General features: G+C 39.9%; 1 protein-coding gene across 2 annotated transcripts in view; it reads right to left on the bottom strand.

Moving 5' to 3' along the window:
• ENOX1 (ecto-NOX disulfide-thiol exchanger 1) overlaps positions 1-15,862 on the bottom strand; it is a 309,422-nt gene that overhangs the window by 268,660 nt on the left and 24,900 nt on the right. The window contains exon 1 of one of the 2 annotated variants that reach the window (XM_007468620.1): positions 6,853-6,940. The exons of the other annotated variant lie outside the window; for it this stretch is intronic. Within the exon in view, the coding sequence (XP_007468682.1) occupies positions 6,853-6,940 (88 nt within the window). Of the gene's footprint in view, positions 1-6,852; positions 6,941-15,862 lie in introns of those variants that run through there. 2 annotated transcript variants of the gene reach the window in all.

Here is a 15,862-nt window from a genome sequence, read left to right on the forward strand (position 1 = left end):
GAGTCCGCCTGCCGATGCAGGGGACGCGGGTTCGTGCCCCGGTCCGGGAGGATCCCACGTGCCGCGGAGCGGCTGGGCCCGTGAGCCATGGCCGCTAAGCCTGCGCGTCCGGAGCCTGTGCTCCGCGACGGGAGAGGCCACAACAGTGAGAGGCAAAAAAAAAAAAAAAAAAAAAATCCTGATATCTGTAGCCAAAGTTTCTTTTTATCATTATGACAAATAAGTTTTTTCCCCTCCCAGCATTATCAAAGTATAATTGAGAAATAAAATTGTATAACATGCATTTAACATGATGATTTGATATACATATGATGAAATAAAAATTCATATTTGAAGGCAAAATCAGAAAAATTTAAACAGAAATTTTTTTCTCTGCCCATTTGGGCCTCCTCCCACCCCTCTGGTGTGCACTGTGCACCTGCTTTATGCATTAACCCGACCTCCCCAATGGCAGAAAGGCCAGCTCAAGCATAAAGATCAATTTCTCTTCTTCTGGCACCAGCCATGTAACTCCTTGGAAGGTAACATTCCTGTCTCAATCCCGTAAGGGGTCAGGATGACCCGCCACTCGCCTTGTATGTACAGACATCTCTGCTAAACTTTATGTATTGATACAAAGCCAATGTATCATTTCCCTTAAAGACAGCGATTGGTGCAGCCCACGTTGGTCAAAAGACTCAGGAGATACTGGGCACCCCCCAATGGAAGTCCTTAGCTTAAATACTTATGACCTTATTAATGTTACTAGCTATATTACTTGTATTCTTGTATTACTTGTATTGTGTTACTTGTATTCTGCCTGTTTTCCAAGATTATTGTTTCCTGCATTAGCAAATGTGTGACTGAGCCTCTGATAAGAAATAATGATGATGAGGTGACTTGAAACAACTGACCAAATACAGAGCTCTGTAAGATCCATCATGGTAACAGTGCAACCCTAGATGTGGAAAGAAACAACAAGAGGGAACCACCTCCTGGACCGTAACAGAGTCTCAGTTCCCTTACCTATAAAATCGGGCTTTTGGCTACTGTTAACAGGGCCTAGTCCAGTAATAGCACAATGAGTGGTCCATCAATGAAATACTTGCCTTACCTGGGAACGAGCATTCCTAGCATAGTGCGACAAATTGGTCATGGTATACCTCCAAAACCTTGGTAGAAATTAAGGCTGAAAAGGAGGGGACTGTAAAATAAAGAATGTTGTTCACCAGCCAGTTCTACAAGACTCAAGTCATTAATCACTGCAGTCGCCGACCTACAATGTACCCTGAAAGGAATTCAGGGCAAAGATCAGGACGCAGTACTTTGTGGTCTAGGAAACCTGGCAGAACTGACCCTTAGATAGCTGATATTTTCAGGAGAAAATTTTATGAGCTCAGTTTCTTGCATCTTCCCATACTTCGAAAAGCACTAAAACCACTGACTATATCTGTTCCTTACAAATAGCAGTAACCTTCTACCAAGATGTGTGCTTGACTGCATGTACCTCCTTCTCCAAAATCACATATACACTGACCTTCCCCCTTTACCTCTTCGGAACAGTTCTCAGAGCTCCCTGAGACACTGTCTCTCGGGTTATAATCCTCAGGTTGGAAATGATTACCACAATAAAGTTAATAACATATCCGTCACCTCACATAGTTTACCTCTGTGTGTGTGGGTTTATTTTTTTATGGAAGCAAAACTGATAGTCATAAAATAATGGAAAATTTCCTTGTCTAATATTTCTAATTAAAAGTTGCTAATCAAATCCTAATTCCTTAATAAAACTGTAGTACAAAATTTTTGTAAGGGAAAAGTTACTATGAAATTATTATCTTCTGTTCTCGTTATCTAACACATGTGGAATATTTCTGAAATAGATATTCCTTATTGCATTTTTCTTTCTTTGAGTCATAGGGAGAAAAGTCCCTTTTATGTTCTTTTAATATTTGCTTTTATTAACTTCAGCTTCAGTTAACTCACTTCCATATACCAAGATTCTTTTCAAAACAGAAGAGAGAAGAGGTAAAGGCAAATGTGGGAAGGGAAGCTGCTTGGTGACATGACAGCTGCTCCCTGGTAGGAGTTATTTCTACCTAAAACATATACACCATATTAAGAAGCCACAGGGAAGAAATAAATGGATGTGGGTGGCAGATTTTCATTCATTTCCTTGACATCTCGGAATACTGTAAATAAGTTTGTGTGTTTCGATTCAAACAGTTCCACGATCTTGGAGGTCTTAATCATTTGTTTTGTCTTTTTTGACTCTTTACTATTTTTTTTTTAATTTTATTTTTTTATACAGCAGGTTCTTATTAGTTATCTATTTTATACACATTAATGTATATAGGTTTTAATCATTTGTATTAACAGTTTCTGGAGTGTACGAAGCTCGTGCTTAAGGACCATTATTGGCATTCAATGTAGTCAGACTGCATTAAGCAGATGTACAACCTTGTTCATGGCTATCTTTGATCATCTTTATTTAAAAGTAAGTTCAGGCTGATGAAGTGGCTTAGCATCCTCCTGTGTTTTCAGCCTGCTAGTCATGCCCCACCAGAACATCTGGCTCTGCTGGGCACCCTCACGCTTCTCCAAATGAAACCAAAGTTGGCAAGGTGAATGGGAAGGACTGGCAAGTGGCATTCAACCTGGAAAAAAAGTTTAAAAGTGGCATATAACCCGGCAGCCCTGTTTTTAAATGCATCCAGCGTTGTGGTTTTATGCAGGTATGGTATGGGGAACAGGTTAGGAGATGCTTGCCATAGAAAAGATAGTTTGTTACATATAGTTTCCAAGAGGAAGAGGCATGAAGTGCCACATCAGGCCATGCAGGGCCACGTGCAGAGGTACCAGGGTTGCTCAGGAGGAGAGGAAATAAGGAACAAAAGTGGGCAAAAGCCTTTCCTGTGGTTTCTGCAGGCTAAGAAGGTTTAGGACTGGATAGCTTAAATAATTTCAGTGCGTTCTAGGGCACAGGGATGATTCCTAATTGTCCAGTACCTGGCCCTGGTGTGACTTAGGCCAAGGGGATAGTGTTCTGGACTGCAGGAGCCTGATAAAAAGGGGCAGGTGTGGGCACGGCCTCAGGATTGGTTCACTTGGCAATCTAAGGTGTGCTCCCAGGCAAGCTGTTTGCTGTCTCTAGGAATTAGCTAACCCTGGGAAGGACAGTGCCTCCTTGGCATCTGCAAGACTCTAAGATGTCAAAATACATCTTATAAAATACAGAAGATAAAATAAGATTAATACAAGCCTGTCTGAAACACTTGTAAGAAGCATAAAAACAGAGCTTCTCAAACTTTAATGTGTGTAGGAATCACCTGGGTATTCCGTTAAACTACAGGTTCTGATTCATTAGGTCAGGTGGGCGTTGAGATTTTGCTTTTTTTTTTTTTTTTTTGGCCCTGCCCCACGGCATGGGTAACCTCCCCCACCAGGGATCAAACCCGCAGCCTCTGCAGTGGAAGCATGGAGTCTTAACCACTGGACCACCAGGGAAGTCCTGAGATTTTGCATTTCTAATAAAGTCCTTGGTGATGTTGGGGCCATGCTTTGAATAGTTAGGGCTAAGAATACCCCTTGGTCAACTTCTGCAGGGAAGAGGGAAGAACCTGACACTTGCCGAACCCTGCTTTGAATCAGACACTGCTTGGCCCTGAATACACAGACTTCATCTTGTTTTGCTTGGACAACATCCTTTGCTCTTAGGAAAAATTATCCCAGTGTTACAGGGAAGGGAACTGAGACTCAGGGTAGTTAAGTAACCTGCCCAGGTCACTTAGCTGAAAGTCAGAAGATACAAATGTATCTGGCCCAAAACCCGATTTTTTCCCCACCACAACATACGTACAGATGGTTCCACTCCAGTGGAAAATAAAATGTCTCTGTTGGTAAAGGCTTCGTAAAATATAAAGTGTGGACTTGAATCATGGACCATTTACAACTTGAATTCTGAACAGAAGAGAAATTCTGAATGATGTTCATTATTTCAGGACCAGAAATAAATGGTGCTGACTAAATAACTTATATTTTATTATAGCTATTCGAGAAACACTTCACACGGGATTCCTTATTACACTAGTGTCTTTATCTTAAAAAGTGACGCATGTCCATGGTAAGATATAAACAACAAAAGTCTGCCTTCCTCCCACGTGCTTCCATTTCTATTGCGCAGAGAGAACTACCATTAGGTTTGTGTAGGCTTCTAGAAATTCTGGGCAAATGGTAACCTTCTATGCAAATAATAAACCTTTTCATACAAATTCATTCACCCAGCCATTCATTTTTCCAGGGGGAAGAGGAGTAAGTAAAACATGCAACATCCCTCATGCACCTCACATTCCAGTAGGGGAGCTAGATCATAAACAAGAGAGTGAAATAAACATTATGCCAAATAAGGATAAATGATAATGAAGAAAAAGCCGGTGGAGTGGCGGGGGGAGGGGCGGGGAACATTTGCCATTATAAATGCAGTGGTTAAGGAAGGCCTCATGGAAAAGATGGTATTTGAGTAGAGACATGAAAGAGGTCATCCTATTCTACATTCACTTTTTCCTTTAGCAATATGTGTTAAAGCCCTTGCCGTATCACAACTTAAAGATCTACCTCGTTATTATTAACGGCCCCATAGTACTCCACTGTGTGCATATACCATAATACTGATGGGCATTCTGTTACTTAAGCAAAGGGAATGTTTTAGATTAAGCTTGTTATTGAACTTATTAGGTGATCGTTTGAGTGGTCATAAGGAGATCTGGGGAGCACGGTATAAAGCCTGATGAAATACAAAAGCAATTAGACGTGAAGCTGTGGCTGGGAGCCCTAGTGTGCCACTCGACCAGGTGGCCATGTCATAACTGAGTATTCACTGAATGCCTGCTTCATATTAGTGGTTTTCCTTCTGCCACATCTTAGGCAGGGCTACATCCACCAGGTGCAGGGGGGTGTCTAGGAGCTTCTCTACCCTGAGGGCAAGGCGACAACGTACTTGCAACATTTTCCTTAATGCCAGGCTACCCTGTAACCCCTGCGGAGTCAAATACAAACCCTCCAGGTGACAAGTTTTTCACATTCCCCACAAAGGAAGCACAGGCACAAATTTTAGGGAGCAGTTAACCATCTGGGCTCTGAGTACAATCTTCCTCTTTTAGGAGAAAGCACATAAGCTTCCTTAAAACAATAAGGAACAAAAACTCCTTACCTTCTAGTAATATTTATTTACATGGATACAGATGTTTAGCATTGGGCTATATGACTGAACATATTTCACATTTAATGAAAGATTCATTTATGCATTCAATTATTATCTGAGGCAGTACCTGGATTATGTCAGCACTCTGCCAGGCTCTGTAGGAGGAATAAATATCTGTGCAGTATGGTTCCTGTCCCTGTCACCTGCTAGCTCTTAACAAAGACTGGACAAGGGAAAAAATGACCATGATTGAAAGCAGTGTGTGATCAGTTAGTGGTGCCAAGGACAATGTAACAGGAATTAAAGGAAAGGGGAGGATGCTATGATCCAGAGAGGGATCCTGGCTGAGATATAAACAGGTAGGGATGCAGGTGGAACCAGGGGACTTTGGGAAGGGATGTGTGTGTGTGTGTGTGTGTGTGTGTGTGTGTGTGTGTGTGTGTGTGCGCGAGTGTGTATGTATGTGTGTTTTGAGAACATGTATGAATGGAAGGTGAATATAACTGCACAGCCAGCAAAGGCCCAGGTGAGGGAAAATACAGGTATTATAAAGGGAACACGAAGCAGCCCACTAAGAGCTTAAACACAGAATATGGGGGGTGGTCGCAGATGACAGGAGGTGTTGGTTGGAGTGAGACTGGCAGAGGTTCTGAGGATCCCACCTTGCAATCAGATATGAGAGAAATAAATGAGTCTTGAAAGATGTCAAGAAAACACCATCAACCTCTTCCTCTTTTTCTGTTTTTGCTTTTATGGGGTGGAGGGGTACTGCACACTTTGGTTTTATAACCTCTATTTCCAATTCCAGTAATTTAAGAAATCAACTTAATACTTATCAAAGTAATATACGCCTGTAGCTTAAAAAAGCAAGTACTCTGTAAGAGGCCTATAATCAAAACCAGCCATCCCCACCTGTCTCCACCACCCCCTCCTAGCTCCTCAGAAACCTCTTTTTTGTTTGTGGCTTGCTTTTACTGTGAAAGATAATGACTTGCCAGAGCGAGTAGCCTCCTACACGGGGTAAGACTTTTGCCCCAAGCAGTTGCTCTCAAGTTTGGTTAATCTATGGGCTGGCCCAGGGCAGGAAGACTAACCAGTAAGTCTAACCCAGCTCTCCCCCGTCAAGGAGGTTGAATCCTGTCATGGGAAAGAAAGGACACCACTTTTAACTTTCAATTCTGATATTTGATTCCATTTATTTAAGTGATATATGTACACTGATATTTCTTAAATGATCATTTTTAGGGATTATCTAATGTCTTACGACTCTGCAAAATGAGGAAAACTTGACACTGTTACACCATCACCACTTCCCAACAAGCATTCTTCCCCCATCTTTCCAGTTGATTAAACTGCAATTTGGGGTTAAATCGATATTCTATGTTTACATTGTTGTGACCCCATAATATTGTTTACTACTGAGCCACGCAGTATAAGAACACACTTCCTAGCTTGTTCAATATTTTTTTCCTGGTGCTACCTTTTTCTTCCTTCCTTCTTGTGTGTATCTGTTACTAATCACTCTTGACCTTTTCAAAGGAACTATAAAAGCCCTACTAAAATCATCTTTGGCGTGAGCAACTCAACCAATGAATCTCTCAGACCTCTTTTTCCCTCCACAAGCCTACCATTGAGTCCGTCCGGTCTAGTGGTTTCCCAGGCCAGCTGCCCACCTGTCGTCCTGGGGCTTCTTTTTAACACCATCTTGCGAAATCCCTGTGCCTCTCGCCTGTGTTGGGTCCCCCGCTTCCTGGATCCCATGGTTTCCTCTTTCTTGGTTTACATCCTCATTTTTGTGGAGCTCATTCTCTAGTAGCTTCCTAAGAAAAGGTACATGGGAGGTAAGTTTGTTGAGACCTTCCTTGCGTGTCTGAAAAAGTCTTAATTCTACTCTCACGCGTGCTTGCTAATTAAGCTTGTCATTTAATTCTAAGTAAAAATTCGTTCCCCTCAGAATTTTGCAGGCTGAGTTTCACTGTCTTCTAGCATCCAGTGTTGCAGTTGAGAAGTCTGAGGCCACTGGCTCTCCTGCTCTTTTATCTGTGACCTGTTTTATTTCTCTGGAAGGTTTAGGAATCTTCTTTTTAGTCCCTGGTTTTCTGAAAGCTCATAGTAAAACAAACCTTAATGAGGATATTTTCTTATCCATTGTTCTGGGCACTTTCTCTTCCCTTTAAAGTTGGAAATTCCTGTTGTTCTGGTTTGCAATTTTTCTTGAATTATTCTCTGATAATTGTCTCCCCACCATTTTATCTATTTTCTCCTTTTGGAACCTCTGTAGTGAAATGCTGAACCTTGTGGACTGATCCGATACCTTTTTTACCTTCTTTTTTCCACCCCACTAAGCATCTTTGCCTGCTAATCTGCTTTCTAGAAAGTTTGTTGGACTTTACCTTTTACACCTCTGAATATTTTTTTTTTAACTCTGAGTTTAATTTCCAAGATCTCTTTCTTATTTTCTGAGTGTTTCTTTTTTATAGAATTTACCTTTTATTTCACGGATATAATATTGTCTCCCATCTTTCTGAAGATATTATAGATTTTTAAAAGCTCTTCTTTCGCTTCTTGAATTATCTATATTTTTCCAAGCCCCCCAACCTGTTTCTCTCTCTCTGTTTTGATCTCGATATTTTACTCTATATTTTCTGTTGGGAGCCATACTCAAATATCTGGTGATTCTCTCACTATTCATTTATATTTAAGATTTTCACATATATTTGTAACACATATATAAAGAAAATATACAATTTACTTATATTTAGGTACAGTGAGTCCCTACACAACTGATTAGAAACCCTGGCAGGGTGTGCGTATCACCTGGCAGGCGTCCCGTGAGGTAAATGGGTAGAAATCTAGCCATTCCAATAGGGACCCCAAATGCCAGTCAGGACATTTCTTTGAGTCATTCAGTTTCTCTAGATAAGAATCCTTTAAACTGCTGTCTAAAGAGCCTGTCCCAAAAGAATTTGGAAAAGAATAGATACATGTATATGTATAACCAAATCATTTTGCTGTACACCTGAAACGAACACAACATTGTTAATCAGCTATGCTCCAATATAAAATAAAAATCAAATAAAAAAATAAAGAGCCTGTCCCGGGCTACAGGTGCTTTGGGAGCTACATTGTAGAACAGTCCAGGAGGGTCTCACCTGTTCACTCTACAGAGTTTCACTTAATTCTCCTGGTTTCACCTCTCTATCCCGGGCCTCGTTTCCCTGAGTCCAGAGCATCTCTGATTCAATTCAGCCCAAGACTATGCCTCAAGCCTCCAGCAGGGATGGAGATTTGGCAGTGGCAGTGTGAGGGTGGGAGAGCAACAGGGCCGAGCTAGTCCCTGCACTCCATTCCACTAAGTACTACTAACTTCTAACTACTCTGTAACTACTGTGAACTAGTCCCCCCTTTTCCAGGCTCACCCTCACACCCTTCTTAAGTCTCCCCAGGGTCCTGCAGAATCAATCTGCGGGCTTCTCTCAGTGCCCCTCAGCCACTCCCCCTCCATCACTGGGCCATCTTCCCAGAGTTTGCTGACACCTCTTGCTTAGTACCACCTCCCCCTCTGTTCTCTCGCACTCTCAATCTGTGTGTAGCTTTTTAAAAAATTCTTTGCTGAAATTTTAGGGAGATTTTTGGAATTAGAAGATATAAATGCATGTGTTCAATCTGACAGAACGACAACTTACCAGTCTTATAAATTTTACTTTGTACTTATGTGCTTTCACTCTAGAAAGTTTATCCAGAGAACTTTAGGTGTTGCCCGAAATCAACTACTAACTACGTAACAACTGTAATACTTTCAGGTGGGATATTACTGAAATCATTTTAATTCTCTGTGACTTTCTAGGGAGTACCAGGCAAAGTGAGTTAAACTCCTCCATAAATTTATCTTTATAGACTCTCATTATTATCTTGGCTCTAGAAATTTGGACCGACAGTCAATTTGAGGCAGATGCCACATCAATTTTTAAATATGAAGGAAGGAAGGGAGGGAGGGAGGGAAGGGAAGGGAAGGGAGGAGGGAGAGAGGGAGGGATGGGGGGAGGAAAAAAAGAAAGAAACAGACATCAAGAAAATGATTTAAAAATAGAATAGTGAGAGGATTGGCCTAAATAAATAACTGTTTTAAGAAAAGCTACGTAAGTTTATTAAATAAGAAGAGAGACTGCAGAAAATCATCTGCCTTTAAGATAACTAAACAATGATCACTCACTTGGAAGGTAGTTGAGTAATTTCTGCCCTGAACATTAGCTGTGAAACTCCAGTCATTCATTCAACAACTTGCACCCAAAATTCATAAAAAAAAATCACCATTATCCAGCAAGAAACTATCCACATAAGAAATTCTCACAATTACATACACAGATCACCTTCTAATTATGTACTCACCCTTTTACTGCATATATATATATATATATATATATATATATATATATATATATATGCATTCCTCACCTCATCCCCCAAACAAATTTAAGTCAGCTTGCTGGTTATCCTTTTAATATATTAGTTGAAGATATTTTTATTTTCCTGAGCATATTTCTTACAAATTTGTCTACCTAAAATTATGTAATCCTCTTTATTCTGTGCCACACTCAATTATGGGCCAATAAGCTTTTAAAAAGTTAACCATATTGTCAACAGGAATGCTTCTAATGTAGCTGTAATCACATCTTTGAGCTTGATGAGATGAAAAACTTTGTAGTCAGATTGACCTTGTTTTGCATCCCAACTCTTCCACTTATTGAATGTATGACCTTCAGGGAGCTGCTAAGCTCCCCACAAGGAAAATGGACATACTATTATCTATTTTTGCAGGTTGTTATATGGATGAAATTGTAAAATGCATATTAAGAACCCGACATATTGTATGTGTCCAGTAAATAAAAGCTATTAAAATCAGAACATGAGAAGATATTGACACCTTAACTCTAAAAAAACACTTTCTAAGTGAAGAGTTTTCACTTCCATTTTTAGGCATCAGATCACTGGTATGCTGGTCAACTAGAAGCAACTTGTCAGCCACTGAAAAGCAACGGGGAAGTTCTTACAGGCAATTAGGGAAAGCAATGTGAAAGTAGGGGTGTGGGGAGGAGGCCTGGAAAAAAAGTTAAAGAATTTGACTTTGGATCAGTTCCTTAACCTTTTTGTAGTTTATTTAACTATAAAATTAGGAGGTTGGATGACGTCCCTCCAGATGTTCACAATAAAGAGTTCTGTGGTGGATAATTTTGGAATATGACCCCTTCATCCCATGCTTGCCCCCTCCCCCATTTAAGGCAGCAGTTTGATTTTGTTTTACCTGGCATATTACAAACTTATCCGCCTACAAATCCTCCCCATTTTCCCCCCCAAAATATTAGCATATTTTGGAAAAGACGGATGAGCTGATCTGCAGTTTCTCATTCTATAATATGCTGCTCTGAGTTTTACTCCTTCACGTAAATGTTTGGTTAAGGAAAGAAGGGTAAACGTGACATGTATAGCAGCACGTAACTTTTAGAGTGGGAGAAAAATCTATCGCCATTCCAGTGGAACCAGATATTTCTAAGTATAGTTTAACATTTCATCTACGTGGTACCGTCAATGTCTTGAGCAGCTGATCACCAAAGCATCCACTGAACTGCTGCCAATGAAGACAGACATATTACTGGGACACATCTGGCAGTTTTGGCAATCAGTGAATGAAATGAGTCAACCATGTAGTGATCGGACTGGCTGCTTGGTGATCAACGTGACTGGAATGGAAAATAACTCTGGGATAAACTAATTCTTAGACTGCAGGACTGAACCGTGATACCAGAATAAAACCCAAATGTGTGTTCACGATGAATACATTTTCATGCTACAATTACAAATCCAACAGTTAAATTATTTCTAATAGTAAAATACGTTCACTTTTTCTATCAGTCTACCAACATTTACTTTTATCTGAAAGGAAAAGACGGTGCAAAGTGTTTGCTGGGAATGAAAGGATATAGTAGGAAAGAGGCCAAAGAACCTACCAGAAAAAGATCTAGGAGCCAGATGCTCTGTCAGTAACTTTCCATGTAGCCTTCATGAAGTCTTCGTTTTCTTACTTTTAAAAATAACTAGCCTCAAGTAGCTTATAATTTAGTTGATTACATTTACAAATTTGGGATTTCCATTTAATGCCTTCTTACATTACAAAATCATTCTTAATTTATCTACACAGTGGAAATAAAAGTGAATGAATATTCTGATGTTCTTTAACTAACTACATGCAATGAAGCCCCCCTGTTTCACTTTAATTGTAGGAATTCTATTAGAACCTGTTGCAATGTGTTTCCTTTCTCTCTTGATATGTGTCCTGCCCCTCAAGGCTGCTAAGGTTTGAAAGTGTTCTAATTATTTCTGTATTTTCATAAAATACTCTATTTCCACCCCCAAAATACTTTTCCTTCTCCTCAAGAGGAAGTTTTTCAGAAAACAATTCTGTAGAATCCGAAGGATGAGTGTGTTAGTAGTAGGGTGACCAACTGAGGGGTTTCCCACTGTGTAGGACTTCCTGTGCTAAGACTAGCACAGTCCCTGACAAATGGAGATTGTGGGTCACCTTGGTTGGTAGCTTGAGAGAAGGATTGGAAGTGGCAATGGATGCCTGCATCAGAAAGTTGCCATTTTAATCCTCCTACTAGAAGCACTCTTCTTTCATCGCTAAACAGCTGTAGAAAGCCATCCAACAGCAGATGGATGAATGCATTTAATGACCTTAACTTTCTCTTACCCCAGTGGTTCTCAATTCTGGCTTCTTACTGAAATCAGCTGGTTAGCTTTCTTTCTTTTTTTTTTTTTTTTTAAATGATACTATTCCCCGATTTAACTGATCTGGAGGTAAGTCCCAGTCATCGGCATATATGTCTAAAATTCTACTGTTACTCAGGGCTAAGAAACACTGCTTTGCATCCATTCTGAGATTCAAACTATAGGTCTAGCAAGAGCCATTCAAAGGAAGGAGAAATCTACTTTATTATCTCTGACTTTTAAAATATTGCCTGCAAGTTTCCACTCCATATTTAAAACAAATGAGAACCCACAAACTAACTTTAAATGTATTCACCTAGGGTTCACGGTATGTTTCTCCCTTGTCAAGCTTATCAATCACCACCACCTACTGACATAATTTTTTGCATGAGAAACTGTGTTAGGCAGGTACTGTGGGACCACAGAGATTTCAAACTCAGGGTCTCTGCCTTCAGGCAGCTCACTGTAAAACACAGGAAGGTGACTAAATGATCAAGCAAAGGACCTCACGAGGAGCTCAAAGAGGAAACAGCTATGGCCTGTGACGGCTGGGAAATCTGCACAGAACAGGTAGGATTTAAAGAAGGCCTTTGAGGACTAGGTAGGATTCTAATTAGAAGGCCAGAAAGGGCCTTCCAAGCAGAGAGTGGGTAAGAAGCAATCGGATCACCAAATTTAAACATATACACAAATAATAAAGTTCACATGCTGAGCAATACAAGCTATATGAGGCAAATTGCTGAGCAAGGGGACATAATTAGCCCTATCACTTTTTTTTGGTGATAACCACTCCTGACACTGAAAAGAACGAACCTGGCAGATGAAACAGTTGGTTCAGCCGAAGCATGAAGACAAGCTTGGTGTGCAACACAGAGAACAAGCCACAGAACAGCAGCAATAGTACCAGTCCCTTCCCTCTCTCATGCTGGGCCCACCAAAGAGACCTAATGACCCAGGCATCAAGGCAAAAGCTGCTTAGTTCATTGCCAAACCCTTGAGGTTCCTACTCTATCTGATCGGATGATTATTTAATGTTAAGGGAATACATTTAGAACAAAAATCATGCAAAAGTTATGTGTTGTCTTTTATGTCATGTTACGTGATTATCAGTCATTGATTTTCAATTACTTTTATAATGCGATGGCCTTCTCTCTGGATTTCAGAATTAAAGCAACACTGTGCCATTTGTCCTTGACCGCTAAAATAGTTAATTTTCATATTTATTCCAATATCTGGCCTTCATGCAAGATAGGAACTAAATGGGTATGGGTATGAACGATCTGGGTATGCATCATCTCAGGAAGTCAGCTGGCAAAAAGAACACTGAGAAGTAGGCACCACTGGTATTTCACACATTATTAACTTATATTACAATTCAAATAAGCTTACAGCTGGCAAAAAAAAAAAAAATCTCCTCTGTAAAGTGATCTCAAACATAATAGGCTTAATCAGAGATAAATTAAATTAGGCAGCCATGCATACTACAGCATATTAATTCTACGTAGTTATTAAATACACTTTCTGTTATCAGTGGTGTGAACAACATTATATGCAAACAAATTCTTCGAGAGGATAGGAAATAAAGTTTATGTTTGGGATACTGTGTGCCTGATATTTTCCCATGCCTTCCTATAATGTTAAATAATCTTTTCTAATAATGGTACTGGGTTAAGTCTCCATAAATGAGTCAACTTCACTCCCAGGCAATTAAGCAAAAGAACGGCAGACAAAACTGCCAGTGTGGTTTTAGCTTTTTCCAACGGGAGCTTTTCTACCTCTCTACTGCAATTTTTAAAAGAAGGCATTAGTGAGTCAAGCTGGAGCAAAGTTGTCCAAAACCTAAGGTAGTGAATATCTGTTATGTCAATTTTATGATGCATCTCATTCTGCGTTTTGGGTATCCTGTGTTGCCTGAGGATATTCAAAGAAGGAAATTATTAAGGTTGAGTGCTATTTTGTAAATAACATCCTACCATTCTCTCTGTTTCTTTAAATGGTAGTAATCTAACCCATCCAAGCTAGCATGCAGATTCCATAAACTAGCAAGTGGTGCTTCTGTGAAAGAAAAGAAAAAGAGACATCTAAGGGAATGAAATATGTCGAGAAAGGTAATGTACACACGTACACACATTACCTTCCTGGATGTACTTTTGCCATATCATCTTGTTCTTTTATTAATCAATCAGGCCCTTCAATTCCTGTATCCAGAAGCAACTCAAGTTACTAGGTACTACCCTCCCACACACACCCAACCCCCAAGTCTGAGAAAAACGTTTGACACTCTTTATGCTTTGCACATTTAAAACTCAATGTAAGGTGACAAGAACATTAAGCTGCCCAGTGAGCAAAATGTGAAACTAATCACTATCTGTTCTTAGCCATGGGTATAATAATTGGCAAATTAAAGTGCCTGACAATAGCTGGGCCACCTGCATCAGAAAGCATCACCCTGGAATGACTAATGAAGACAAATGTATGCGGCCAGCTTTACTGACAACTCCTTCTAACACCCGCAGCCTGAAAAGGCACATTACAGTACCTGTTTCATTTACTGTAAAGTAAGCACCATGTCGATTTTTCTGTAATTTAAAGGCATAAAACCTAACAACCCTCAATATTTTGTATATACATACTGATTGAATTGACTGTTATTTACTTTTGAAGTAAGTTAAAAAGAGAAAGACAAATATTGTATAGTAATATATATATATATATATGTGTGTGTGTGTGTGGAATCTGAAAAAAACTGGTATAGACGATCTTATTTACATAGCACAAATAGAGACAAAAGACGTAGAGAACAAACATATGGATATCAAGGGGGAAAGGGGGGTGGGATGAATTGGGAGATTGGGATTCACATATATACACTATTGATACTCTGTATAAAATAGATAACTAATGAGAACCGACTGTATAGCACAGGGAACTCTACTCAGTGCTCTGTGGTGACCTAAATGGGGAGGAAAACCAAAAAAGAGGGGATATATGTATACATAGAGCTGATGCACTTTGCTGTACCGTAGAAACTAACACATTGTAAAGCAACTATACTCCAATTAAACATTTAAAAGAAAAGGCTTACTTACTCTTGAAAAACCCAAAGCTTTTCTTTTTAAGCTGGCAAACTGGGATCAACTTGTTTATTAAAATGTTGAATGTGAAGCTTTATAACAACTAAATTCAAATAAATACAAATGCTTCAAAAATAATTTTGTTTTAATAAACTTGCTACTATTATTCATCCATCCATCCATCCATTCAACATTTACTGAATACCTACCATGTGCTAGGCACTTCTTGGTATTTGGCAGAGAGACATGAATAACATCTCCTTAAGGAGTTTGTCAACCATTGGAGGAAAGTTGCACGCACACAGCCAATTTCTACATGTTATTGTAGAAATCGTTTCAGAGCACCTCCCTTTCTCTTAGAGACTTCAGAGAGAAGACTCTTGAGCTGCATTCTAGGACCATAGAAAGAGGGCACAACACGAAGAGTTTTTGTGACTGAACAAGTTTAAGAAAAATCTTCCAAGCTGAGAGAGAAGCATGTACAAAATCAACAAGAAGGTCATGGTCTGAGTGAGGAAAAGAAATCGCCTTCAGAGTAAATGAATGAAATATACACAAGAGGCAAGAAAGTCAACATATGACGGTGAACACTAGGCAAGGGTGAGAATGTGCAGGGCCCCAGAAGACATGTCTAGGACTTGGGATTTCATTCTATGGGGCAGTAGTTTGCAATACACATGCCAGGGAACCCTCGGGTCCCGGGAAGGGAGGGAGACGGACTGGGAAGGCGTGAAAAGAGTGAAGGAGAGGCCGGCCAGTCAGGACTCTGGGCCCCAAAACTCTGCTTCAACCACAGTACCTTTGCCAATGTGTGTCTTCTGTTGGGCCTTCTAAATTTTTTAAA

This window comes from Lipotes vexillifer, unplaced genomic scaffold (assembly GCF_000442215.2).
Source record: "Lipotes vexillifer unplaced genomic scaffold, Lipotes_vexillifer_v1.1 scaffold479, whole genome shotgun sequence".
NCBI classification, from domain to species: Eukaryota; Metazoa; Chordata; class Mammalia; order Artiodactyla; family Lipotidae; genus Lipotes; species Lipotes vexillifer.